The sequence below is a fragment of the Oncorhynchus masou genome, chromosome 31, assembly GCF_036934945.1.
Source record: "Oncorhynchus masou masou isolate Uvic2021 chromosome 31, UVic_Omas_1.1, whole genome shotgun sequence".
In the NCBI taxonomy this organism is placed as follows: Eukaryota; Metazoa; Chordata; class Actinopteri; order Salmoniformes; family Salmonidae; genus Oncorhynchus; species Oncorhynchus masou.
The window spans coordinates 47300244-47327896 of record NC_088242.1 but is presented as its reverse complement, the minus strand read 5'-3'; the positions used below and the strand labels follow the sequence as shown (position 1 = coordinate 47327896).

Sequence of the window (27653 nt, the reverse complement as noted above, 5' to 3'; positions counted from 1 at the left end):
CTAGGTCCAAAAGGCTTCTGAACAGCTTCTACTCCCAAGCCATTAGACTCCTGAACAGCCAATCAATTGGCTACCCAGACTATTTGCATTGCCCCGCCCCCCCATGCTGCTACTATTCTCTGTTATTATTTATTCATATCCACTGTAATAACTCTACCTACATGTGCATATTACCTCAATTACCTCGGCACCGGTGCCGTCACACATTGACACATTGACTCTTTTCCAGTACCCCTGTATATAGCCCCGCTATTGTTATTTACTGGTGCTCTCTATTTGTTATTCTTATCTCTTATTTTCTTAACTATATTGTTGGTTAAGGGCTTGTAAGTAAGCATTTCACTATAAGGTCTACCTGTTGTATTTGGCGCATGTGACAAATACGATTTGATTTGTGCAGCGGTTAACGACCATGATATGAAGGTTTAGCTGTCTGGTCACAGATAGCTGATGTGTTGTGCACTGAAGTCCACAAACAAATGGAAAAGGTGAGAGGAAGAGTGCGCATAGATAGATGTGAGATGATATTATCTTGTCGTGTTCAAAACAACTCGGAACTTGAAAATCTCTGACTTCCAGCTACAGTGCGTTCAAAACAGCTGGGAACTCAGAAAGAAAACGATCTCCGACTGGGGAAAATCGATTGGAATGGTCATCCAACTCAGAATTGCTACTCGTGAACATGGGCTTGTTTCTAGAGCTCCGACTTTCCGACCTGAAGATCACTGACGTCATGATTTGACCTCATATTTTTCAGAGTTCCCAGTTGTTTGAACCCGGCATATATACAAGAAATCTTTAGTATGTGTCTGGAATGAAAGTGAACTGTGTTTGTGTGTGATCGGGTGTATTCATTGCGCCGATTCTGTTTCTTAAACTGAAGCAAACGGAATGAAACTGGGATAAACATTCCTGAATTTGTCTAATAGAAACTCTCATTTGTAACTTTTGGACTGATGATTAGCTAGATGTAGGCAAGAGTGTGCAGGGCAGTATTGAATGTGTCACTGTCTGTCAGTGATTACTCAAAATTATTTTGACCTGTGCACGTGCTACGTTCTAAACTTTCATTCATAGGCTAGGTTGTAGCAACCTCATGATGGGTACAGGGAGTATCATATACAGTTGAAGTTAGAAGTTTACATACACCTGAGCCAAATACATTTAAACTCAAATTCCCTGTCTTAGGTCAGTTAGGATCACCACTTTATTTTAAGAATGTGAAATGTCAGAATAATTGTAGAGTTATTTATTTCAGCTTTTATTTCTTTCATTACATTCCCAGTGGGTCAGAACTTTACATACACTCAATTAGTACTTGGTAGCATTGCCTTTACATTTTTGTTTTTAACTTGGGTCAAACATTTCGGGTAGCCTTCCACAACCATCCCACAATAAGTTGGGTGAATTTTATCCCATTCCTCCTGACAACAGGTGTAACTGAGTCAGGTTTGTAGACCTTGCTCCCACACGCTGCCCACAAATGTTCTATAGGATTTTGGTCAGGGCTTTGTGATAGCCACTCCAATACCTTGACTTTGTTGTCCTTTAGCCATTTTGCCACAACTTTGAAAGTATGCTTGGGGTCATTGTCCATTTGGAAGACCCATTTTCAACCAAACTTCAACTTCCTGACATATGTCTTGATGTTGCTTCAATATATCCACATCATTTTCTTGCCTCATGATGCCATCTATTTTGTGAAGTGCACCAATCCCTCTTGCAGCAAAGCACCCCCACAACATGATGCTGTCACCCCCGTGCTTCACGGTTGGGATGGTGTTCTTCGGCTTGCAAGCCTCCCCCTTTTTACTACAAATATAACGATGGTCATTATGGCCAAACAGTTCACAGTTTCATCAGACCAGAGGATGTTTCTCCAAAAAGTATGATCTTTGTCCCCATGTGCAGTTGCAAACTGTAGTCTTGCTTTTTTATGGTGGTTTTGGAGCAGTTGCTTCTTCCTTGCTGAGGGCCTTTCGGGTTTTATCGATTTAGGACTCATTTTACTGTGGATATAGATACTTTTGTACCTGTTTCCTCCAGCATCTTCACAAGGTCCTTTGCTGTTGTTCTGGAATTGAATTGCACTTTTCCCACCAAAGTACGTTCATCTCTAGGAGACAGAACATGTCTCCTTCCTGAGCAGTAGGATGGCTGCGTAGTCCCATGGTGTTTATACTTGTGCACTATTGTTTGTACATATGAACGTGGTACATTCAGGCGTTTTGGAAATTGCTCCCAAGGATGAACCAGACTTGTGGTGGTCTACATTTTTTCTGATTTCTTTTGATTTCCCCATGTTGTCAAGCAAAGAGGCACTGAGTTTGAAAGTAGGCCTGAAATACATCCACAGGTACACCTCCAATTGACTCAAATGATGTCAATTAGCCTATCAGAAGCTTCTAAAGCCATGACATAATTTTCTGGAATTTTAAAATCTGTTTAAAGAAACAGTCAACTTAGTGTATGTGAACTTCTGACCCACTGGAATTGTGAGACAGTGAAATATTCTGTCTGTAAACAATTGTTGGAAAAATTACTTGTCATGAGCAAAGTAGATGTTCTAACCGACTTGCCAAAACTATAGTTTGTTAACAAGAAATTTGTGGAGTGGTTGAAAAACGAGTTTTAATAACTTCAACCTAATTGTATGTAAACTTCCGTCCTCAACTGTAGTAGCCTAAACCTATCAAAGTTACATTAAACGGGGTGAATGGAACATGATTGACGGTCATAGAATATGCTGTAATAGAAATAAGGCCCTTTATTTGTCACATGCACAGGGTACGGAAGGTGTGAACGGTACTTTAAAATGGTTACTTGCATATTTGCATAGTAGCAATATCAAAAACAGAAAGTGTCCAGATAAAAATATGTTATAATTATTTTATGATGCTTTCCCAGACACACTTGTCTAAACTGATTGGTCATGTGAAAGCAATGCTGTAACCACCCCATGCCACATCTAGCTAAGTGAATGGGTCACTATTGTCTAGACATTTACACGTGTAAAATACAATAGATGGCCGTACTCACCCCCAGCCAAACCTGGCTAACTTGATGGGTCATGTAATCATCGGAAGAAGTGGAGTCTTTTGTTTAGACATGTAGCTAGCTAAACAATAAACTGGCATATTCCCAACTCATTCTACTACCACCAACCCAAACTGATTGTCATAGCTGTAGTATGAATCTGCAGGTAGCTAAAGCTAACCACTAGGTTCAATGTTAGCTAGATAGATAACATTACGCTATAACTAGCAATGCAAATGGATTTCTGATTCAAATAATATTACTACCGTAATTGCTGGACTATTAAGTGCACCTGAATATAAACCGCATCCACTGAATTATTAAAAAATATGTATTTTGTACATAAATAAGCCGCACATGTCTATAAGCTGCAGGTGCCTACCGGTACATTGAAACAAATGAACTTTACACAGCCTTTAAACGAAACGAAACAAAAATAGGCTTTTACGAAACACAGCTTGTAGCAAAAATTAAACAGTAGCCTACCAAGAAAGTCATTGGTCACTATCTTCCTCCTCCTGTGCACTGAAACCACTGAAGTCATCTCCTTCGGTGTCGGAGTTGAATAGCCTCAGAATTGCTACATCCGATGTTGGATCGTTTTTATTGTCGCTCTCGTCACTTTCATCCGGAGGCAAATACCCCGCTGAGCTCATGCTGCCCCTTCAACACGCAGCAGTCCAGCCTTTCAAAACCCGTTGATGATAGTGGATTTTTTGACAATGCTCCACGCTGTCAGGACCCACTGGCAGACTTGACCATAAGTTGCTCTTCGCATGCGGCCCGTTTTAGTGAAGGATTTCTCCCCACTTGTCATCCAAGCCTCCCACTGAACAAGGAGCGCCACCTTAAATGCACGATTTACACTGATGTTGAGTGGCTACAAATACTTTGAGCCATCTGCTTTTCTTCCCTCTGAAAGCTTTTGTTGTCTTTTTGCACTGAGTCAGTTCCTCACGCTGCTGTTTCCAACGTCTTATCATCGACTCATTAAGGCCAAGCTCCCGTGCAGCAGCTCTATTTCCTTTTCCAACAGCCAGATCGATCGCCTTCAACTTGAAAGCTGCATCATATGCATTTCTCCGTGTCTTTGCCATGATAAGGGTGACAAAATTACTACCGTAATCAGAATGTAATCAGAAAGTTTGAGCGCGCTCGATTTAGGTCACATTATGTGACGGTGCTCAGTTTTTTGGCGGCATGAATCTTGTGAAAGCGGGAAAAATCCATAAATTAGCCGCGTCATTGTATAAACCGCAAGGTTCAAAGCGTGGGAATAAAGTAGCGGCTTATAGTCCGGAAATTACGGTACACATATTATACATGTAACCTTAGCTAGCGAGCCAGCAAGCTAACGTTCACTAGCTAGCTAACAGTACGCTTTAACTTGCAATGAAAACCATATAACTTTATGAGCTGGACTGCCTGTTTTTGCAATTTATTATTTTTGCAGTCGTTAGCATATTTAGCTCGCAGCCTCCATGGAAATTGTTATTACTTGTGCTAATGTAACGGATGTGAAACGCTAGCTTAGTTAGCGGTGGTGCGCGCTAAATAGTGTTTCAATCGATGACGTCACTTGCTCTGAGACCTTGAAGTAGTGGTTCCCCTTGCTCTGCAAGGGCCGCGGCTTTTGTGGAGCGATGGGTAAAGATGCTTTGTGGGTGACTGTTGTTGTGTGCAGAGGGTCCCTGGTTCGCGCCCGGGTATTGGCGAGGGGACGGTCTAAAGTTATACTGTTACACTAATTTTCTTAGCATTCTGGTAATAGACGCCCAATAGGCTTTTTTGTGCCTTGTATACTAAAATGGTAATACCGTAAATCCCGGGATGAGAGAAGGATGGTATGATGTTATGAAAATCTGGATACTGCACAACCCTAGTTGGTGTCAGTGTGCCACTTTGGTTCCTGCCACCCTGTTCCCACTGCAGCAGTCTCCCAGCAGTCTCCCAGCAATCTTCCAGCCTGATCCTCATTCATTACCGTCTCAAACCAATTCCAGAACTTCCTGGCATGGTGCTCTGCCAGGCTGTGGTGTCTAGTGTGTCTCTCTGTGTGCCTCTATCCCTCACCGCAGCCATCCTTGAGCAAACAGGGCATTCCTCAAACTGGTTATCCCTGTCCGAAACTCCAACCCAGACATAGAAGGCTTAGCCAAATGAATGGAGCGTTCCAGTTCGTTCTAGAAGGAGCTTGATAGTCTGCAGCCTGACAGAAGTAAATGAGGAGGCAATGTCCCTATCCAGTTCAAAGGACCATGAAAAAGATAGCCACTTTTAGTTTTGTACAGGCAAACAGTTGGACTTCAGGTTGGCTTGTGGCCTCCTGAGAGCTAAGGCTTCAGTTTATGCAGAATTACACAGAGAGAGAGAGAGCTGCTGAGTCTCGTCTGGGCACTCAAGGCTAGAGAGGGGGATGGAGACAAGTGTACAGGACGTTGTGAAAGAGAGGGAAAGTTAGAGCCAGGTGGGGAGGCGGAGAGAGGGAGAGTTGCAGGAAGAGAAAAAAAGTAGGAAGAGGTGGACATGGTTGTTAAAAGGAAACATTGAGAAACTAAGATAAGGTACTCTGTGGTGGGCAGAGATGTGAAGACAGGAGTGTGGAGAGAGATTCTAGGTCCCTTTCCTTCGCTCTTTACTCTTCCCCCTCACTCTCTCTCTCTGGGCCTCTCTTTTCTCTCCCCCTCTACTCCCTCTCTTTTTCTCTATATCTCTCTCCCTCCTCCTGTCCTGCAACCAGTTCGCATGAATGACTCAGCCATTCCCTGGACTGGGGAGAATTATTTAAAATATTCTCGTGACTAGGACAAGTTCTTCACATACTGTATGAGCAACACTATAAAAAGACTTAACCAAATAAAAAAATAAAACACTTTGACACAAGAGTTTATATCTGCAACTATTTTTGAGCATTCTAGTTCTTCTACTCTCCCTCTCCGGCCTACTCCCCACTGACAATGTTTGGGTGAGTGAATTCCAAATTTCAGAACTGTTACTGGAAACTTGAGTCCTTTTGATCTTGTGTTTTTACAAAAAAAAGTGTGCCAAATGTTCAAACAAATCGTATGATTGACTGTATTTTTGGTGGGACGGTGGATTTCTTAACCTGGTCTTAGATCTGTTTGTGGCATCTTGCCAACTTTTTTTGGTCATTGTCATGCCAAACCAGACAGAGATGGCAAGACAATTCAGAGACCTCGTTCCAAGCTATAGATTTCTGAGTTCAGTAGGCTGAAACATGATGAATGAGTCAATTTATATTTTCCAAATTCAAATGTCCCAACCCCAGGACAGGATGTGTGTGTGATACGTGTGGGATTTGAACCCACAAACCCATTTGAAGTATCTACTCTACAGGACTGAGATTCTCCACAAACATCAGAGTTTTTTATGAGGCTAACTGCTCACTGTCTCTCTAGATTCCTGCGTCTGTTTCTAGCACCGTGGAATGGGAGCTATGTGATAAGAATTCCTTTAGCATCTGCCCTGGAATGGAACCTGAGATATTCCAAGATCTCTGGCTTCTGTCTGTCTCGATTGTGGAATACCATGTGCTTCTTACTGTACTGTACATCACAGAAAGGGGCATGTAGAAGAGATTCCATTCCAAAATATAACTGTTATGTCTTCACTTCACTCATTCATCCCTATCAAACTATTAAACTTTCGACTTCCGTCTGTCTTTGCTCATTTTCTCCACTGTGCCCCAGCTCTGCTGAATGTCATTTATCTCAGTCAACATTTTGCTCCACCAGTGTTGTGTTTTGGTATTACTTTAATCATCTAATGAATATTACAGCATTCCTGACTCATCTTCTCCATTCACCAGGTGATAGCCAGGAGGAAAGAGGGCTCTGGGAAGGTAAAGGTGCTGCTCCACTGGACTCCAGAGGACATGTAAGTAGTATGGACTATCTTGGACACCCTAATTGACTCTGAAGGGAGTATTATGGTCTATTCAATTTGTCTTTGTAACCAGGATAGGTCACTTAGCAACAGCCCTGTCTGTTTTCGAGGGATCCATAAAAACATCACATTTAATAAATCAGAAAAATTCACAATAAAGCAACATAGGAAATTGATGGGCAGGCGATGGTGTTTGTTTGTGTGTTTGTATCTGTTGCTGATGTTTTTATGCATGTCTTTTCCATCCTCCTCCATACTAGGCAGGGATATCCTTGTCTCATCGCGCACTAGCGACTCCTGTGCCGGGCGCAGTGCACGCTAACCAGGTCGCCAGGTGTACGGTGTTTCCTCCGACACATTTGTGCGGCTCTCTATCGGTCTTTCTATAGAGGAGAGTTGAGAGGGAGGAGATATCACTTACTGAGACTTTTACTGATGGGGTAGAAGTGAGAGAGGGTGGGCATATTAGATCGGCATAATCTTCAGTCCATTCTGGGAGTGTGAGTGGATCTATTACTCACCTGGAGTAATGTACCCTCACTGGATTTGTAGGGGACAGTGTTAATGTGTTTGTGTGTTCGTGTCGCTTTCAGGGAAAAGTTTGACTTCATGTTTGTTTCAAATCAGATTTTATTAGTCACTTGCGCCCGAATACAACAGTGAAATGCTTACTTACGAGCCTCTAACCAACAATGCAGAAGAAAAAAAACAGATATGAATAAGAAATAAAAGTAACAAGTAATTAAAGAACAGCAGTAAAATAACAATAGTGAGACTATAAACAGGGGGGTACTGGTACAGAGTCAATGTGCGGGGGAACCGGTTAGTTGAGGTAATATGTACATGAAGGTAGAGTTTTTAAAGTGACTGCATAGATGATAGAGATGACAGAGAGTAGCAGCGGTGTAAAAGAGCGGGAGAGGTTGTGCGTGGGGGGGCAAAGCAAATAGTCTGGGTAGTCATTTGATCAAGAGTCTTATGGCTTGGGGGTAGAAGCTATTTAGAAGCCTCTTGAACCTAGACTTGGTGCTCCGGTACCGGAGAGAACAGAACAGCAGAGAGAACAGTGACTAGGGTGGCTCGAGTATTTGACCATTTTTAGGGCCTTCCTCTGACACCGCCTGGTATAGAGCTCCTGGATGGCAGGAAGCTTGGCCCCAGTGATGTACTAGACCGTTCGCACTACCCTCTGTAGTGACTTGCAGTTGCAATACCAGGCAGTGATGCAACCAGTCAGGATGCTCTCGATGGTGCAGCTGTAGAACCTTTTGAGTATCTGAGGACCCATGACAAATCTTTTCAGTCTCCTGAGGGGGAATATGTTTTGTTGTGCCCTCTTCACGACTCTCTTGGTGTGTTTGGACCATTCTAGTTTGTTGGTGATGTGGACACAAAGGAACTGGAAGCTCTCAACCTGCTCCATTACAGCCCCGTCAATGAGAATGGGGGCGTGCTCAGTCCTCCTTTTCCTGTAGTCCACAATCATCTCCTTAGTCTTGGTTACGTTGAGGGATAGTTTTTTGTTCTGGCACCACCCGGCCAGGTCTCTGACCTCCTCCCTGAAGACTGTCTCGTCGTTGTCGGTGATCAGGCCTACCACTGTTGTGTCGTCTGCAAACTTAATGATGGTGTTGGAGTCGTGCCTGGCCATGCAGTCATGGGTGAACATATGTGTTGCTACCTACCCTCACCACCTGGGGGCGGCCTGTCAGGAAGTCCAGGATCCAGTTGCAGATGGAGATGTTTAGTCCCAGGATCCTTAGCTTAATGATGAGCTTTGAGTGTACTGTGGTGTAGAATGCTAGTCAATGAATAGTATTCTCACATAGGTGTTCCTTTTGTCCAGATGGGAAAGGGCAGTGTGGAGTGCACTTGAGATTGTATCATCTGTGGATCTGTTTGGACGGTATGCAAATTGGAGTGGATTTCTGGGATAATGTGAGCCATTACAAGCCTTTCAAAGCACTTCATAGCCATGACGGACGTCTGTAGTCATTCAGGCAGGTTGCCTTCATGTTCATGGGCACAGGGACTATGGTGGTCTGCTTGAAACATGTTGGTATTACCGACTCAATCAGGGGCATGTTGAAAATGTCAGTGAAGATACTTGCCAGTTGGTCAGCACATGCCCGGAGCACGTCGGCTATGGAGAGTTTGATCACAGTCATCCGGAACAGCTGATGCTCTCATGCATGCCTCAATGTTGCTTGCCTCGAAGCGAGCATAGAAGTGATTTAGATCGTCTGGTAGGCTTGTGTCACTGGGCGGCTCGCGGCTGTGCTTCCCTTTGTAGTCTGTAATAGTTTGCAAGCCCTGTCACATAAGACGAGCGTCGGAGCCGGTGTCGTACGATTCAATCTTAGCCCTGTTTGATGGTTCGTCGGAGGGCATAGCAGGATTTCTTTTAAGCTTCCGGGTTTTAAGCTTCCGAGTCCCGCACCTTGAAAGCGGTGGCGCTACCCTTTAGCTCAGTGCGAATATTGCCTGTAATCCATGGCTTCTGGTTGGGGTATGTACTAGAGGTCGACAGATTATGATTTTTCAACGCCGATACCGATTATTGGAGGACAAAAAAAGCCGGTACCGTATTTGTAATAATGACAATTACAACAATACTGAATGAACACTTATTTTAACTTAATATAATACATCAATAAAATCAATTTAGCCTCAAATGTTCAATTTGGTTTAAATAATGCAAAAACAAAGTGTTGGAGAAGAAAGTAAAAGTGCAATATGTGCCATGTAAGAAAGCTAATGTTTAAGTTTCTTGCTCAGAACATGAGCACATATGAAAGCTGGTGGTTCATTTTAACATGAGTCTTCAATATTCCCAGTTTTAGGTTGTAGTTATTATAGGAATTATAGGACTACTTCTCTCTATACCATTTGAATTTCATATACCTTTGACTATTGGATGTTCTTATAGGCACTTTAGTATTGCCAGTGTAACAGTATTGCTTCCGTCCCTCTCCTCGCTCCTACCTGGGCTCGAACCAGGAACACATCGACAACAGCCACCCTCGAGCAAGGGGAACAGAGCAAGGGGAACAACTACTCCAAGTCTCAGAGAGAGTGATGTTTGAAATGCTATTAGCGCGCACCCCGCTAACTACCTAGCCATTTCACATCACATCGTTACACCAGCCTAATCTCGGGAGTTGATAGGCTTGAATTCATAAACAGCAGAGCTGCTGGCAAAACGCACGAAAGTGCTGTTTGAATGAATGCTTATGATTCTGTTGGTGTCCACCATCGCTCAGTCAGACTGCTCTATCAAATCATAGAATTAATTATAACATAATAACACACAGAAATACGAAACTTAGGTCATTAATATGGTCGAATCCGGAAACTATCATCTCGAAAACAAAACATTTATTCTTTCAGTGAAATACGGAACCGTTCCGTATTTTATCTGATGGGTGGCATCCATCAGTCTAAATATCCCTGTTACATTGCACAACCTTCAATGTTATGTCATAATTATGTAAAAATCTGGGAAATTAGTTTGCAATGAGCCAGGTGGCCCAAACTGTTGCATATACCCTGACTCTGCGTGCAATAAAGGCAAGAGAAGTGACACAATTTCACCTGGTTAATATTGCCTGCTAACCTGGATTTATTTTAGCTAAATATGCAGGTTTAAAAATATGTACTTCTGTGTATTGATTTAAAGAAAGGCATTGATGTTTATGGTTAGGTACACGTTGGAGCAACGACGGTCCTTTTTTTGTGAATGCTCACTGCATCGATTTGATGCAACGCAGGACACGCTAGATAAACTAGTAATATCATCAACCATGTGTAGTTATAACTAGTGATTATGATTGATTAAGTTTAATTCTAGATAGCAACTTACCTTGGCTTCTTACTGCATTCGCGTAACAGGCGGGCTCCTCGTGAGGCAGGTAGTTCGAGCGTTGGACTAGTTAACCGTAAGGTTGCAAGATTGAATCCCTGAGCTGACAAGGTAAAAATCTGTCATCCTGCTCCTGAACAAGGCAGTTAACCCACTGTTCCTAGGCTGTCATTGAAAATAAGAATGTGTTCTTAACTGACTTGCCTAGTTAAATAAAGATTAAATATGTAAACTTGAAATCGGCCCTAATTAATCGTCCATTCCGATTCATCGGTACATACAGTACCATGTGCTTAATCTAAAAATATATATATTTTCAATATTCATGTTTATATTTTTAAATGTTCATACTCATTTTACAGATATTCATATTCCTCAAAAGGACCCTTCTATGGATTACATTTTGTGAAAACTCAGTCTTTTATTGTTCAAGGAATCACCCAGACACGCACGGAACACAAAACAACATGCTTCCTTTTTTTAAAGACAACGTCCTCGATGCACGCACTTATTGATAAAGCCTTGTGACTGATATGTTGTACTCCTCAATGCCATCAGAAAATCCTGGAACATGTTCCAGTCTCTGATAGCAAAACAGTTTAACTAGGCAAGTCAGTTAAGAACAAATTCTTATTTTCAATGACGGCCTAGGAACAGTGGGTTAACTGCCTGTTCAGGGGCAGAACGACAGATTTGTACCTTGTCAGCTCGGGGGTTTGAACTTGTGTCCTGTGCGTCCTGCTGTTTGAAGAAAAAACATGTGTCTAATCCGTGGTAAATGATTGCTGTCCTGATATCCAGAAGCTCTTGTTTGCCGTAAGATAAGGTTGCAGAAACGTTATGTACAAAATAAGTTACAAATAATGAGAAAAAAACACATAATAGCACAATTGGTTGTGTAACAGTGTTCTTCCTGGGAAGGAGAGGAGGACCAAAATGCAGCATGGTTATGGTTGAACATCTTTAATAAAGATGATAACGTGAACAATATACATATACAAAATAAGAAAACGTGGAAAAACCGAAACAGTCCTAACTGGTGCAAAACACAGAGACAGGAAACAACCACCCACAAAATACCCCAAAAATATGGCTGCCTAAATATGGTTCCCATATTGAGAACCACTCTAGGCAACCATAGACTCACCTAGACAACTACACTGAACACAACCCCATGAATCTAATAAACCCCTAGACAAAACGAAACACAAAAATCACCCATGTCACACCCTGGCCTAACCAAAATAATAAAGAAAACACAGAATACAAAGGCACAACTAAACCCATAGGGGAGGGTCTGGGTGCGCGTCTGACGTGGACCCCACTCCAACATAGTCTTAGTCCGCTTTCTCCGCGTCCCTTGAGTGGAGACCCTCGTCGCCGACCTTGGCCTAGTAACCCCAACAAATGGCGCCTCTGGCGGATCCTGGCTGACTGGCGGCTCTGGCGGATCCTGACTGACTGGCGGCTCTGGCGGATCCTGGCTGACTGGCGGCTCTGGCGGAACCTGGCTGACTGGCGGCTCTGGCGGAACCTGGCTGACTGGCGGATCCTGGCTGACTGGCGGCTCTGGCGGATCCTGGCTGACTGGCGGCTCTGGCGGATCCTGCTTGACTGGCGGCTCTGGCGGATCCTGGCTGACTGGCGGCTCTGGCGGATCCTGACTGACTGGCGGCTCTGGCGGATCCTGGCTGACTGGCGGCTCAGGAGGATCCTGGCTGACTGGCGGCTCTGGCAGATCCTGGCTGACTGGCGGCTCTGGCGGATCCTGGCTGACTGGCGGATCTTGGCTGACTGGCGGCTCTTGGCTGACTGGTGGCTCTGGCGGATCCTGCTTGACTGGCGGCTCTGGAGGATCCTGGCTGACTGGCGGCTCTGGAAGATCCTGGCTGACTGGCGGCTCTGGAAGATCCTGGCTGACTGGCGGCTCTGGAAGATCCTGGCTGACTGGCGGCTCTGGACAGACTGGCGGCTCTGGACAGGCGGGAGACTCTACTAGCGCTGGAGGGGAGGAAGGCTCTGGCAGCGCTGGACAGGCGAAGGGCACTGTAGGCCTGGTGCGTGGTGCTGGCACTGGTGGTATGGGCCGAGGACACGCACCTCAGGGCGAGTGCGGGGAGCTGCCACCGGAGGGCTGATGCGTGGAGGTGGTACTGGATAGACCGGACCGTGCAGGCGCACTGGATGTCTTGAGCACCGAGCCTGCCCAACCTTGCCTGCCAGTGCGGCAAGGTGGAATAGCCCGCACTGGGCTGTGCAGGCGAACCGGGGAAACCATGCGCAAGGTTGGTGCCATGTACGCCGGCCCAAGGAGACGCACTGGAGACCAGATGCGTAGAGCCGACTTCATAGCACTTGGCTCGATGCCCACTCTCGCCCGGCCGATACGAGGAGCTGGCATGTACCGCACCGGGCTATGTACCTGCACTGGCGACACCGTGCTCTCCTCAGCATAACACGGTGCCTGCCCGGTCTCTCTCACCCCCCGGTAAGCACAGGAAGTTGGCGCAGGTCTCCTACTTGTCTTCGCCATACTCCCTGTGTGCCTCCGCCCAAGAAATGTTGGGGGCTGACTCTCGGGCTTCCATCCCCACCGCCGTGTTGTCTCCTCATACCAGCGCCTCTCCGCCTTCGCTGCCTCCAGCTCCTCTTTGGGGCGGCGATATTCTCCTGGCTCTGCCTAGGGTCCTTCACCGTCCAATTCGTCCTCCCATGTCCATTCCTCTTTGAGCTGCTCCTGTTACCGCTTCTCATGCAGCACCTTGGGGCAGCTACACTCCCCTGGTTTAGCCCAGGGTCCTCTCCCGTCGAGGATTTCCTCCCAAGTCCAAGAGTCCTGTGTCTTTGGCCGCTGTTGCTGCTGCCCGTTACCACGCCGCTTGGTCCTGTTGTGGTGGGTGGTTCTGTAACGGTTTTCTTCCTGGGAAGGAGAGGAGGACCAAAATGCAGCATGCTTATGGTTGAACATCTTTAATAAAGAACAGTGGGTTAACTGCCTGTTCAGGGGCAGAATGACAGATTTGTACCTTGTCAGCTCGGGGGTTTGAACTCGCAACCTTCCGGTTACTAGTCCAGCGCTCTAACCACTAGGCTACCCTGCCGCCCAGAGTACCTCCTCCCAGCTTCCCACTGCACTGAGGCTAGGAAACACTGTCACCACCGATAAATCCACAATAATCAAGAATTTCAATAAGCATTTTTCTACGGCTGGCCGAGCTTCCACCTGGCTACCCCTACACCGGTCACCAGCTCTGTACCCCCCACAGCAACTTGCCAAAGTCTCCCCCATTTCTCCTTCAACCAAATCCAGATAGCTGATGTTCAGAAATTCTAAAAGAGCTGCAAAATAAGGACCCCTACAAATCAGTTCGGCTAGACAACCTGGACCCTCTCTTTCTAAAACTATCCACTGCAATTGTTGCAACCTCTCTTACGAGCCTGTTCAACCTCTCTTTCGTATCGTCTGAGATCCCTAAAGATTGGAAAGCTGTCGCGTTCATCCCCCTCTTCAAAGGGGGAGACACTCTAGACCCAAACTGTTACAGATCTATTTCCGTCCTGCCCTGCCTTTCTAAAGTTTTCGAAAGCCAAGTTAACAAACAGATCACCGACCATTTTGAATCCCACCGTACCTTCTCCACTATGCATTCTGGTTTCCGAGGTGGACATGCCACGCTCAAAGTACTAAACAATATCATAACCGCCATCATTAAAAGACTACTTTGCAGCCGTCTTCAGCAACCTGGCTTTTGACTCTGTCAATCACCACATTCTTATCGGCAGACTCAACAGCCTTGGTTTCTCAGATGACTGCCTCGCCTGGTTCACCTACTACTTCTCAGAGAGTTCAGTTTGTCAAATCGGAGGGCCTCTGTTGTCCGGACCTCTGGCAGTCTCTATGGGGGTGCCATAGGATTCAATTCTCGGGCTGACTCTTTTCTCTGTATACATCAATGATGTCGTTCTTGCTGCTGGTGATTCTCTGATCCACCTCTATGCAGACGGCACCGTTCTGTGTAATTCTGGCCCTCCTTTGGACACGGTGTTAACAAACCTCCAGATGAGCTTCAATGCCATAAAACACTCCTTCCGTGGCCTCCAACTGCTCTTAAATGCAAGTAAAACTAAATGCATGCTCTTCAACCGATCGCTGCCCGCACCCACCCGCCTGTCTAGCATCACTACTCTGGACGGTTCTGACTTAGAATATGTGGACAACTACAAATACAGTGCCTTGCAAAAGTATTCGGCCCCCTTCAACTTTGCGACCTTGTTACGTTTCCCAGTTTATGTGTTGTAGTTTGTATTTGCATGTGTTTTATTTCAGGAAATGGCTTCCTGAAATCCCTCAAGCAGCTGATTGGTCGACTCCATGTCTAATTGGAGAGCTGACCCCGCCCCCTCGTCAAGACGCAGTCTCCAATTACCCATTCATTCTGAAGCTATATAAATGCCAGTGTTCTTTTCAGGAGAGAGAGAGATTTGCTGGGAGGTCATTATAGTGAGATTTTTCTGGGAGGTCATTGCAGAGATTTTGCTAGAGAGATTTTGCGAGAGAGATTTGCTGGGAGGTCATTAGAGAGATTTTGCTAGAGAGATTTTGCTAGGCTGAGAGTTGGTATGTTTTGTGATTTTGTTGCTCAGATAGAGCTTATTTGATGTCCTTTGTTTCTTAGTTTTTTTGTGAAATTGTTTAATATTCTGTTTCATTTGTTCCCATGGGGGAAGGGGAAGTCACCTAGGGAGTGCTTAGGCAAGAGGCCCGCGGGCATACATATACCCGTAGCATATTCGCTGTCTAGGCACACTAGGTAAGACCTGGGCGAACCACCCCCTTTTATTTTGGTTAGGGCAGCAGGTGGTGCTAAATTAGGTAAGTAGTGGGTAGGCAGGTAAGATAGGAGAGGGGGGGCTTTGAGTTTTACTTTCTTTGCTTTGGTTCCGTCCAGCCCCTTTTCCCCATATTACCATGTGAAGGAATAAAGTCCTGGTAAACGGTACCACATTCTGCCTGTTGTCATTCTTTCTTGCACCTACAGTCCATACCTTTTTCACTTCACGGAGAGTTTAGTTGTAGCAGGGTGTTGCGTTCCCTCTTCATAGAGGCGTGCGTAACAGACCTTTTGCCACATTTCTGGCTTCAAACATAAAGATATAAAACTGTATTTTTTTGTGAAGAATCAACAACAAGTGGGACACAATCATGAAGTGGAACGACATTTTTTGGATATTTCAAACTTTTTTAACAAATCAAAAACTGAAAAATTGGGCGTGCAAAATTATTCAGCCCCCTTAAGTTAATCCTTTGTAGCGCCACCTTTTGCTGCGATTACAGCTGTAAGTCGCTTGGGGTATGTCTATCAGTTTTGCACATCGAGAGACTGAAATTTTTTCCCATTCCTCCTTGCAAAACAGCTCGAGCTCAGTGAGGTTGGATGGAGAGCATTTGTGAACAGCAGTTTTCAGTTCTTTCCACAGATTCTCGATTGGATTCAGGTCTGGACTTTGACTTGGCCATTCTAACACCTGGATATGTTTATTTTTGAACCATTCCATTGTAGATTTTGCTTTATGTTTTGGATCATTATCTTGTTGGAAGACAAATCTCCGTCCCAGTCTCAGGTCTTTTGCAGACTCCATCAGGTTTTCTTCCAGAATGGTACTGTATTTGGCTCCATCCATCTTCCCATCAATTTTAACCATCTTCCCTGTCCCTGCTGAAGAAAAGCAGGCCCAAACCATGATGCTGCCACCACCATGTTTGACAGTGGGGATGATGTGTTTCACGGTGAAGAGCTGTGTTGCTTTTACGCCAAACATAACGTTTTGCATTGTTGCCAAAAAGTTCAATTTTGGTTTCATCTGACCAGAGCACCTTCTTCCACATGTTTGGTGTGTCTCCCAGGTGGCTTGTGGCAAACTTTAAACAACACTTTTTATGGATATCTTTAAGAAATGGCTTTCTTCTTGCCACTTTTCCATAAAGGCCAGATTTGTGCAATATACGACTGATTGTTGTCCTATGGACAGAGTCTCCCACCTCAGCTGTAGATCTCTGCAGTTCATCCAGAGTGATCATGGGCCTCTTGGCTGCATTTCTGATCAGTCTTCTCCTTGTATGAGCTGAAAGTTTAGAGGGACGGCCAGGTCTTGGTAGATTTGCAGTGGTCTGATACTCCTTCCATTTCAATATTATCGCTTGCACAGTGCTCCTTGGGATGTTTAAAGCTTGGGAAATCTTTTTGTATCCAAATCTGGCTTTAAACTTCTTCACAACAGTATCTCGGACCTGCCTGGTATGTTCCTTGTTCTTCATGATGCTCTTAACGGACCTCTGAGACTATCACAGTGCAGGTGCATTTATACGGAGACTTGATTACACACAGGTGGATTGTATTTATCATCATTAGTCATTTAGGTCAACATTGGATCATTCAGAGATCCTCACTGAACTTCTGGAGAGAGTTTGCTGCACTGAAAGTAAAGGGGCTGAATAATTTTGCACGCCCAATTTTTCAGTTTTTGATTTGTTAAAGTTTGAAATATCCAATAAATGTCGTTCCACTTCATGATTGTGTCCCACTTGTTGTTGATTCTTCACAAAAAAATACATTTTTATATCTTTATGTTTGAAGCCTGAAATGTGGCAAAAGGTCGCAAAGTTCAAGGGGGCCGAATACTTTCGCAAGGCACTACCTAGGTGTCTGGTTCGACTGTAAACCCTCCTTCCAGACTCAGATTAAGCATCTCCAATCCAAAATGTAATCTAGAATCTGCATCCTATTTTGCAACAAAACGTCCTTCACTCATGCTGCCAAACACACCCTTGTAAAACTGACTATCCTACCGATACTTGAATTTGGCGATGTCATTTACAAAATAGCCTCCAATACACTATTCAATAAATTGGATGCAGTCCATCACAGTGCCATCCGTTTTGTCACCAAAGCCCCATATACTACCCACCACTGTGACCTGTATGCTCTTGCTGGCTGGCCCTCGCTTCATATTCATCGCCAAACCCACTGGTTCCAGGTCATCTCTCAGTCTTCGCTAGGTAAAGCCCTGCCTTATCTCAGAACACTGGACACCACAGCAGCACCCACCGGTAGCACGCGCTCCAGGAGGTATATTTCACTAACCATCCCCAAAGCCAACTCCTCGTTTGGCCACCTTTCCTTCCAGTTCTCTGCTGCCAATGACTGGAACAAATTGCAAAAATCACTGAAGCTGGAGTCTTATCTGTAAATAGCCCATCCAACTACCTCATCCCCATGTTGTTATTTATTTTTTATCCTTTGAACCCCAGTATCTCTACATACACATTACACTTCTGCACATCTCTCACTTCAGTGTTTAATTGCTAAATTGTAATTTTTTCGCCACTATGGCCTATTCATTGCCTTACCTCCCTAATCTTACTACATTTGCACACACTGTATATAGATTTTTCTATTGTGTTATTGACTGTACGTTTGTTTATCCCATGTGTAACTCTGTGTTTGTCACACTGCTTTGATTTATCTTGGCCAGGTCGCAGTTGTCAATGAGAACTTTTTCTCAACTGGCCTGCATGGTTAAATTAAGGTAAAATAAAACAATTCATCAAAATATCTAAATATATCCAGTCATACTTTTTCAAAAGCCTTTTCAAAGTCAGCTATGAATACCAGGCGTGATTTCCCAGATGTTTCATAGTGTTCTAATGTCCTGGACTTTTCCCAGACTTAAAGGCTTTAATTGCATCAAGAAGTTCCTCCTCTGTAATTTGGCCTTCACACAAGTCTTTCTGTATAGCTGTTAATTTGATATAAGAAAATCCATACATTTATCTTTGGTTAGTGGAGATCCCCCATCGTCTCTTGCCAACTCTCCCTTCCCCTCTGTTCCGCCATCTTTCTCATTCTCCTCTTACCTTTTTACCATCTATCACCCCTTCTCCCCTCTCTCTCTTTTTCTCCGACCACATGTTCTAACAAAGCCCATGCTCTAACCACATGTTCTGTGTCTCTCTCCCTCTGTGTTTGTGTGTCGTCCTGCAGCCTGCCTGATGTGTGGGTGAACGAGACGGAGCGTTGTCAGCTGAAGACAAAAGTGGTTCACTTATCCCAGCTACCACAAGACACCGCTATGCTACTAGACCCCAACATCTACAGGTCAGTGTGCGTGCGTGCGTGCGTGCGTTGGTCAATAAGTTGTGATCACAAGAAAATCTGGATGCCCCCAAAATAAAGTACACTACATGGCCAAAAGCATGTGGACTCCCCTCCAATTGAGTGGATTCGGCTATTTCAGCCACACCCTTTGCTGACAGGTGTATAAAATCGAACACACAGCCATTCAATCTCCATAGACAAACATTGTCAGTAGAATGGCCCGTACGTAAGAGCTCAGTGACTTTCAACAGGGCACCGTCATCGGATGCCAACTTTCCAACAAGTCAGTTTGTTTAATCTCTGCCCTGCTAGAGCTGTTCCGGTCAACTGTCAGGGCTGTTATTGTGAAGTGGAAACATCTAAGAGCAACAACGGCTCAACCGCAAAATGGTAGGACACACAAGCTCACAGAACGGGACCGCGAGTGCTGAAGCGAACAGCGCATAAAAATCGTCTGTCCTCCGTTGCAACATGCACTACAGAGTTCCAAACTGCCTCTGGAAGCAACGCCAACACAAGAACTGTTCGTCGGGAGCATCATGAAATTGGTTTCCATAGCCGAGCAGCCGTACACAAGCCTAAGATCACCATGCGCAATGCCAAGCGTCAGCTGGAGTGGTGTAAATCTCAGCGCCATTGGACTCTGGAGCAGTGGAAACGCATTCTCTGGAGTCATGAACTACGCTTCACTATCTGGGGAAGGCTTTTTCCTGTTTGAGCCTGTAGCTCATAATGGCTGGAATGGACTGGTGTCAACCACATAGAAACCACGTCTTTGATTTGTTTGATACTATTCCATTTACTCCATTCAGGTCATTATTATGAGCCGTCCTCCGCTCAGCAACCTCCACTGGTTTCAGCATGACAATGCCCCCGTGCACCAAGCGAGGTCTATACAGAATTTTTTTTTTCGAGATCGTTGTGGAAGAACTTGACTGGCCTGCCCAGAGCCTTGACCTCAACCCCATAGAACACATTTGGGATGAATTGGAACACCGACTGCCAGCCAGGTCTAATCGCCCAACGTCAGTGCCTGACCCCAATAATACTCGTGTGGCTGAATGGAAGCAAGTCCCTGCAGCAATATTCCATCTAGTGGAAAGCCTTACCAGAAAAATGGCTGTTATAGCAGCAATGGGGGGGGGATCAACTCCATATTAATGCACAGGATTTTGGAATGAGATGTTCAACAAGCGTACTACTTTTGGCTATGTAGTGCCTTAATACCATAAGCTCTGAGTGGCCATAGAGAGGCCCCTGTCTGTGATCTGTGCCATCTCTGCACGTTACTGCTACCCACCAGGTGGCGCCAACCCTTGACTTCCCCTCTAGAAATCCAGGCCGCGAAGAAACACTGAGCCTCTTCACATTCACACCACTCACCAGGAACAAAATGATGTCAAGCCCAAAAAAAGAAGTGGTTATGAAACTGCCATTTCCCATGTGAGATGTGTGTTCTCTGTGTATGTGAAGAGGCAGGTGTCCTATGCTCATAATTGCTGTCCCAGCCTTCTCCAATGCTATTGGCTGCAGTGAAAGCTGGAGAGGAATATGAGGTGAGGTATAAGCACACTGCCAGAACTAAGGGCAAGGTTCACCATGATAATGCATGTCAAGTGGCTTTGGCTAAGACCTGAAGGCACTATAGCCTCCTCAGTGACCAGGCTAGCAGCTTGAATCCCCCTCATAGTATCCATTATATTAAGATTTCTGCAGCACTGTGCAGGGCAGGGCTATCCTTCATTGCGGCATACTTCCATAGCCACGGCAAGGTAATGGAAAATAAGGTTAGGTTTATGACCTGCCATAAAAGACTGAAAATTATTACTGAAACAATGTGCCTAAAATAACAAAACGGCCATAAATTAGGAGATATTATGGCACGCAACAGAGGCACGGCTCCAGTCCTGTCCCAGCAATTTTAGGGAGAGTGGGGGCAGGTACTGATGATTTTAACTTTGCATGATGGCGCAACAGAAAAATAAGACTTCCGGCCAATGGACGTAAAGGACTTTATAATCCAGTTTACCCCACTCATCGTCGTCTGACTGTCTTTATCAGGCACATTCATACTATCTGACAAACACACACACACAACCTCCCCTGTATGGCTCACTTGGTAGAGCATGGTACTTGCAAAACCGCCGTTGTTGGTTCGATTCCCACAGGGGTCCAGTATGAAAATGTATGCACTAAGTCGCTCTGGATATGAGTGTCTGCAAAATGACTAAAATGTAAATGTCTTCACATACGCTCTGTTATGTCTCCTCAGAGCGTTACCACAGAAGCAGCTGAAGCGAAGGTAAGCATTACATGTCAAGAGCTGATCCTTTAATTGTCCCTACAGTCTGAACTACTGGTGAGGTCGTATCTACAATCTCACATCTTTTTCCTTATTTGCAGTCTGTAAGGAGTCTTCTGTGGACAGAGGACTACAGAAGGGAAGAACTCCTGTTCTTAGGATGTGGGTGTATATGGGAGCCTCTACGTCTGTCGTTCCTTGAAAGGAGGAGACTAGCAGAAGGGACCCTGGACAGAGGAGAGATGTTACATCCTTTTTTTGGGTAGAGTAGAGAATGTTTCCTCTTTCCTCTGTATTTTTAAACCCACCACTGCATCAGTCTGCAGTGAAAGTGGGTTAACCATTTAAAATGGTTCTGTTCTTTAAAAGGTAATGAATGTTTTATATTAAGTGCTAAACTTGAAAAGAAAAACATGTATAAATGATTTTAAGTGTACTACTAAAACTATGGTTTGGTTGTTATACACAACTGCGTAAAGAAATAGTTTAATTGTGTAGAAAGTAACATACAGCATTTTTTGTAGACATTGTTCATCTTGTAAATATTTTTTGCAGATTTGTTATTTTTATACCATGAAATACTGTAGTTTATTGTGATTTTTTTATTTTTAAGCATAATGTGTAATTATTGTTTCAATGTGAAAGCTCTTTTTGTAACCTATTATTGTTGAAATTATGTCAAATTAAATCATCAATCCATATAATGTTCATGTTGTCTCCGATGATTAAAATTAAGATAATACTAAGATAAAGATTAAGATAAAATGGGGATAATGGTAATGATGACTTGTATGGGCAACCCATTATTGCATGACAGTGCTTATTCTTGGGCTCTCTTGCTGTTGTCAACAATTTGATAGTGTCTATCTTCACTAGTTGCCACAAAGTCATAAACCCTGGCCATTTCTACAATTTATCTCCTTACAATTTGATTTTAAACCTAACCTTAACCATAACCACACTGCTACCCTTATACCCAACCCTAACCTTAAACCCAATTTTTGTTTTCATTAAGTTTTACGATATAGCCTATTTTGACTTTGTGGCTGTGGTAACTAGTTGAAACCGATCGATACAAACGTGTACATTGAAGCATGACCTCTAACCTTCTAGCACCTGTGACCACTAACTACATTAGTGTTAACTAGAACTCCTGAACCCCAAGGCATGGTTAATTCATGAGTATGGTAATACATTTGTGTTATCATTATAGACTATGTATACAGTTCAACATTCAATATGAGGACTTGTGAACTTACATTTCACTCTGTATGTTGAAAGTGGAATACATCACCAATAAAACAAAGACAAAGGTAAAAGGATCTTGTTGAACAGCTAACTATTGCTGTGTGTGTGTGTGGTAGGAAGAGAATGATCACATAGTGAAATATAGTTCAGAATTTATTTAGGATTTAAAATAATTTCTGTGTCTTCTTCTTGGGAACATCATGGTTTGATATTTTAAGGACACCGCTGTCATGGCTGGCTGTTCCTTTCTAGGAAAAGCCTTGTTGGGTAGACACACAAACAAACACACAGTACTGCAAACAATTTTACATCCGGGGTAAATCAAACATGATTTAGACCTTGTTCATGGAAAAGTGTTTCTATCTGTATTTCAATGTTGCAACTTGCTGAAAATTGTCCAGTGTCCATATCATCTCGAATAAACAGTACTGCAAAAAAAAAATCACTTACAGAGTGCATCAAACATGATTTAGACCTTGTTTTTGGAAAAGTGTTTATTTCTGTATTTCTTGGTTGCAACTTGCTGAAAATTGTCCACAGTGTTCCTATTTTTTTACTTGTGCATAATGCATATGTTTTGTCCATTTGCAATATGATTTCATAGGAAGTCATAGTCCGAAGTCAGTGAAGTCAAATGCCATAAGAAATGTCCAAATGCAATATGAAAGATTTGAAAATGCCAAATCAGGATGTTATGTCCATTTGCCACGTACCATCACGAATTTGACATGCTCAAAAATCCTGCAGAAATGCTAAATTAACTGGCCTGATGAACTCGGGATGGCCGGGCAGTGATAGTGGTTCCTCTCCATCACTCGTTGTGTTGATTTCATCATGTCCATTTGGTGATGGTACCTCACTGTTTATACATATTGCAAATGGGCAAAAGTCACCAGCAAGTCATCGTCCATCAGTCAATTAGATATCATTTTGACACCACACCCACTTTATCCAGCTCGTTTAGAAGCCAACTATCACATACTTCAGAGCTGGCCCAAAATTCACACCGCCTTCTGTTCAAACCATAAAACACATAGTTACGTTCTAGCTGCAGGTCTGAGGCGACCCCGAATCCCAAGTTGCGGCTCGATAGGTCTGGTGCCCGAGCAAGATCTTAATTAATTGGTGCTGAAAATCCACGTTTTTCCTTGACTTGCTACGGGGTCCTTGAATGAGCTATCGGACAGAAACGTTGGGGTCGGTCTATATGGGCCGAGGCGGTCGCAATGCACCTAGTCTTGCGATTCTGGGACATTTCTAAATGTCGGCATTATCGTGATGTAAAAATGAGTTGAAGTTATTGTAAATGTACGAGGCTGTTTCTCGGTCTGAGAACCATCTAGAGCCACATAACCCACCACGCACTATCGACCTGGGGTCAAGAACAGGTTTCTAAAGATTCAGAACTCTAGGTCTGACGGTTCTTTAATAGTTTGAACAAAGTCAACTATTGCAGACACTGTCTGTCTCTACGCACCTAAATGTGTCCCTACTTCCAAGCCGTGTGTGTGTGATTTCGTTTTTCTTGGAAATTTTATGGGAGACATGACTGATTTACAGTTCATGAGGGTTGCCTAATCGCACATATGAAGTTTTGGAAAGATCTGACTTTTTTAATCCTTCGAAACAGCCCCTCTGACACCAATTATGGCACCTCCGGTTGGCACAGGAAGCTAACAGTAAAGACATATCCTCATTGGGGTATGCCTTTACAGAATCCTGAGTTTTAAGTCTTTACGTTAAGAACTGACTGATTTCCACAGGGTTGAATGCACTATTTCTATCAAACTGAAGGTTGGGTATGGAAAAACACTTTTAGGGTGATTTTAACCGCTTCCGGTTGCTTCAGGAAGTTTAGAATCGACACAGGTAGACCTCATAGTGGCCTGATAGACTGTCATCGAAGACAAGTTCATAAAGGCATTCATAACTCACATAGGCTTCAGATTGACTTTAGAGGAGCAGGCAATGTATTCCGATGGGGAGAGAAGTCATTGTCATCGGTGAGATAAAAAAAACTGATTTACTGTTAAGGGTTAATGCCACACGGTCAATGTTAGGCTTGCACAGATCGGGAGGACCTCAGGAACATTCCTGTGGTTGAATTGTCCATCTAAACCTAACAGTTCCGCCGCTGTCCCTCAAAAGCCCCTGAAATTTAGGGCCAGGCCTCATTTTGTGCATGCTTTTTTTCACTGTTGCTGCACTCAGAGCGAGTTACGGTCAAGCGGGGAGTCTCGTTGAACTCGGCACAGTCTGGAGACTATGGTGATGCCATTTGTAGTGTTGATTTCAGAATGCCATTTTGGTGATGGTCCCTCTCCGTTTAAACATATTGCAAATGTACAAAAGTCAACTAGCAAGTCAGTGTCCATCAGTCAATTAGATGTCATTCTGACACCAAACTGAAACCATCTGACACCAAACCCACTTTTCCAACTCATTTAGAAGCCAACTATCACATATTTCAGAGCAGGCCCATAATTCACAGCACTTTCAGTTTAAAACATAATAAAAACGTAAAACACATAGTTATGTTCTAGCTGCGGGTCCAAGTTCTGACATTATGTGTGGGCCTATGTGAGGAGACCCCGAATCCCGAGTTTCGGCTTGATAGGTCCTCCGGTGCCCGAGCAAGACCTTAATTAGTGCTGAAAATCCACTTTTTTCCATGCCTGGGGTCCTTGAATGAGCTATCGGACAGAAACGTTGGGGTCCGTCTCTCTGGGCCGGGCCGGTTTCAATACACCTAGTCTTGCGTTTCTGAGACTTTTCTAAATGTCGTCATTTTCGTAATGGTCAAAATGAATTGAAGTCATTGCAAATGTATGAGGCTGTTTCTCGGTCCGAGAACCTTCTAGAGCCAAGTAACTCACCACGCACTATCGACCTGAGCTCTAGAACAGGTTTCAGAACTCTAGGTCTGACGGTTCTTTTTTAGCTCGAACAAAGGTAACGATTGCAGACATTGTCTGTCTCTACGCACCACACTGTGTCCCTCTGTCCTAGCTGTATGTGTGTGTGTGTGTGTGTGTGTGTGTGTGTGATTTTTTTCTTGGACATTTTATGGGAGAAAGGACTGATTTACAGTTCATGGGGGTTTCCTAATCGCACATATGAAGTTTTGAAAAGATCTAACCTTTTTAACCCTTTTTAACAGCCACTATGACACCATTTAAGCTATAAGTAAACTCATATCCTGATTGGGGTATGCCTTTACAGAATCCTGAGTTTTAAGTGTTTACGTTTAAGAACTGACCGATTTACACAGGGTTGAATGCACTATTTATCACAAACTGCTGGTTGGGTATGGAAAAACACTTTTAGGGTGATTATAACCACTTCCGGTTTCTCCAGGAAGCTTAGAATCAACACAGGTAGACCTCATAGTGGCCTGATGGATTGTCATCGAAGACAGGTTCATACGACATTCATAACCCACATAGGCTTCAGATTGAATTTAGGGGTGCAGGCAATGTATTCCTATGGGGAGAGAAGTCATTGAAAACTGTTTGATGTAAACACCTTTTAACTGTCAAGGTTAGGCTTGCACGGATTGGGAGAACCTCAGGAACGTTCCTGAGGTCAAATTGTGCTTCTCACACTGTCACCCAAAAGCAAATTACATTTAGGGCCAGGCTTCATTTTGGGCCTACTTTTTTCACGGTCGCTGCACTCAGAGTGAGCTACGGTCAAGCGAGGCATCTCGTTGAACTCGGCAAAGCCTTGAGAATATGGAAATGCCATTGCAGGCTCTGTGTGTCTTTAAGCACCGCACTTTGTCACTCCATCCTTGCTGTGTGTGTGTGTGTGTGTGTGTGTGTGTGTGTGTGTGTGTGTGTGTGTGTGTGTGTGTGTGTGTGTGTGTGTGTGTGTGTGTGTGTGTGTGTGTGTGAGAGAGAGCTTTTCTTTGACATCTGTTGGGAGAAATGACTGACTTACAGGTCATGAGGGTTGCCTAATCACACACATGAAGTTTTGAAAAGATCTGACCTTTTTAACCCTTCGAAATTACACCTATGACACCATTTTAAGGCACTTCCGGTTTACACAGGAAGCTGAGAGTGAACACATATCCTCCTTGGGGTAGGCGATTATAGAATTGAGTTTTAAGTCTTTACTGACTTATTTACGGAGGGTTTAGTAAGTGTGTGTTATTTCAGAAAATCACAGAAATCTCACAGATCTCTGAAGCACACTAAAAAGATTTGTATGATATGAACACGCTGCAACTGGATCTGTAACTGTAAAAAAAACACACCTATTTTTGAACATCACCAATTTGACATTGTACGATTTCTCTTAAATGACGGTAGATAAATGGCTGGTTCTTTTTTTATTGACACCGTAGGTTCCTTTACTTTGACGTGGAGCGGAAAAATTATTGCTCTATTTTCATTTTGGACCTTTAAACCCAGAAAAATGGCCATAAGTCAAAAACCGTTGAGGCCTAGACGCCATCTTTTTCGGGGCCAACTGCCCATTATGCCAAACCTATGCTCACCAAATTTCGTCTTCAAAGTCTTTTCCGTTTAGGAGATAAGGCCACGTCGTGATTCATGATGTTTTGTACATTTGCAATATGATTCCATTTGCCCTCTTGTGGGAGTTGCCGGAACAGCGGAAAAATGACCAAAATTTGAATATTTTATAAAACGGAAACCGAATGTCCGAGAGAGTTCGTTTGACTTCCTGGAAGATCCGGCCCGACGCCGTCTGCGAATTTTAGAAACGATTTCGGATGTCTAGTAACGGACCTTTGCAAGATGGACATTCTCACTAGCCATATGGCAATAGTCAAAATGTTCCCTTAAGGTATGAAAGGGCAGGGCGCCATATTCAAAAGAGCAGGATTTATCATAATTAAAATTCCTCAAACATACGATATGTATCTTATATCGTTTTCAAGGTTGTCTGGTTGTTAATCCAACCACAGTGTCCGATTTCAAATAGGATTTACGGGGAAAGCACCACAAACGATTATGTTAGGTCACCAACAACTCCCTAAAATACACAGCCAATTTTACCAGCCAGAGAGAGAGAGAGGGAAAAAAAGCACAACTCGAGATAAAATTAATCACTAGCCTTTGATCATCTTCATCAGATGACACTCAAACACACAATACATGTATGTTGTGTTTGA

General features: G+C 43.9%; 1 protein-coding gene across 2 annotated transcripts in view; it reads left to right on the top strand.

Annotated features, from left to right (window-relative positions):
- The window catches only part of LOC135524028 (zinc finger protein aebp2-like), a 56648-nt gene extending 33675 nt beyond the window's left edge, over positions 1-22973 (top strand). For both annotated transcript variants that reach the window (XM_064951155.1, XM_064951154.1), the window contains exons 6-9: positions 6866-6933; positions 18847-18960; positions 21233-21262; positions 21364-22973. In XM_064951155.1, the coding sequence (XP_064807227.1) occupies positions 6866-6933; positions 18847-18960; positions 21233-21262; positions 21364-21370 (219 nt within the window). In that variant the 3' untranslated portion in view covers positions 21371-22973. The remainder of the gene's footprint in view (positions 1-6865; positions 6934-18846; positions 18961-21232; positions 21263-21363) is intronic.
- Positions 22974-27653: the final 4680 nt, after the last annotated feature.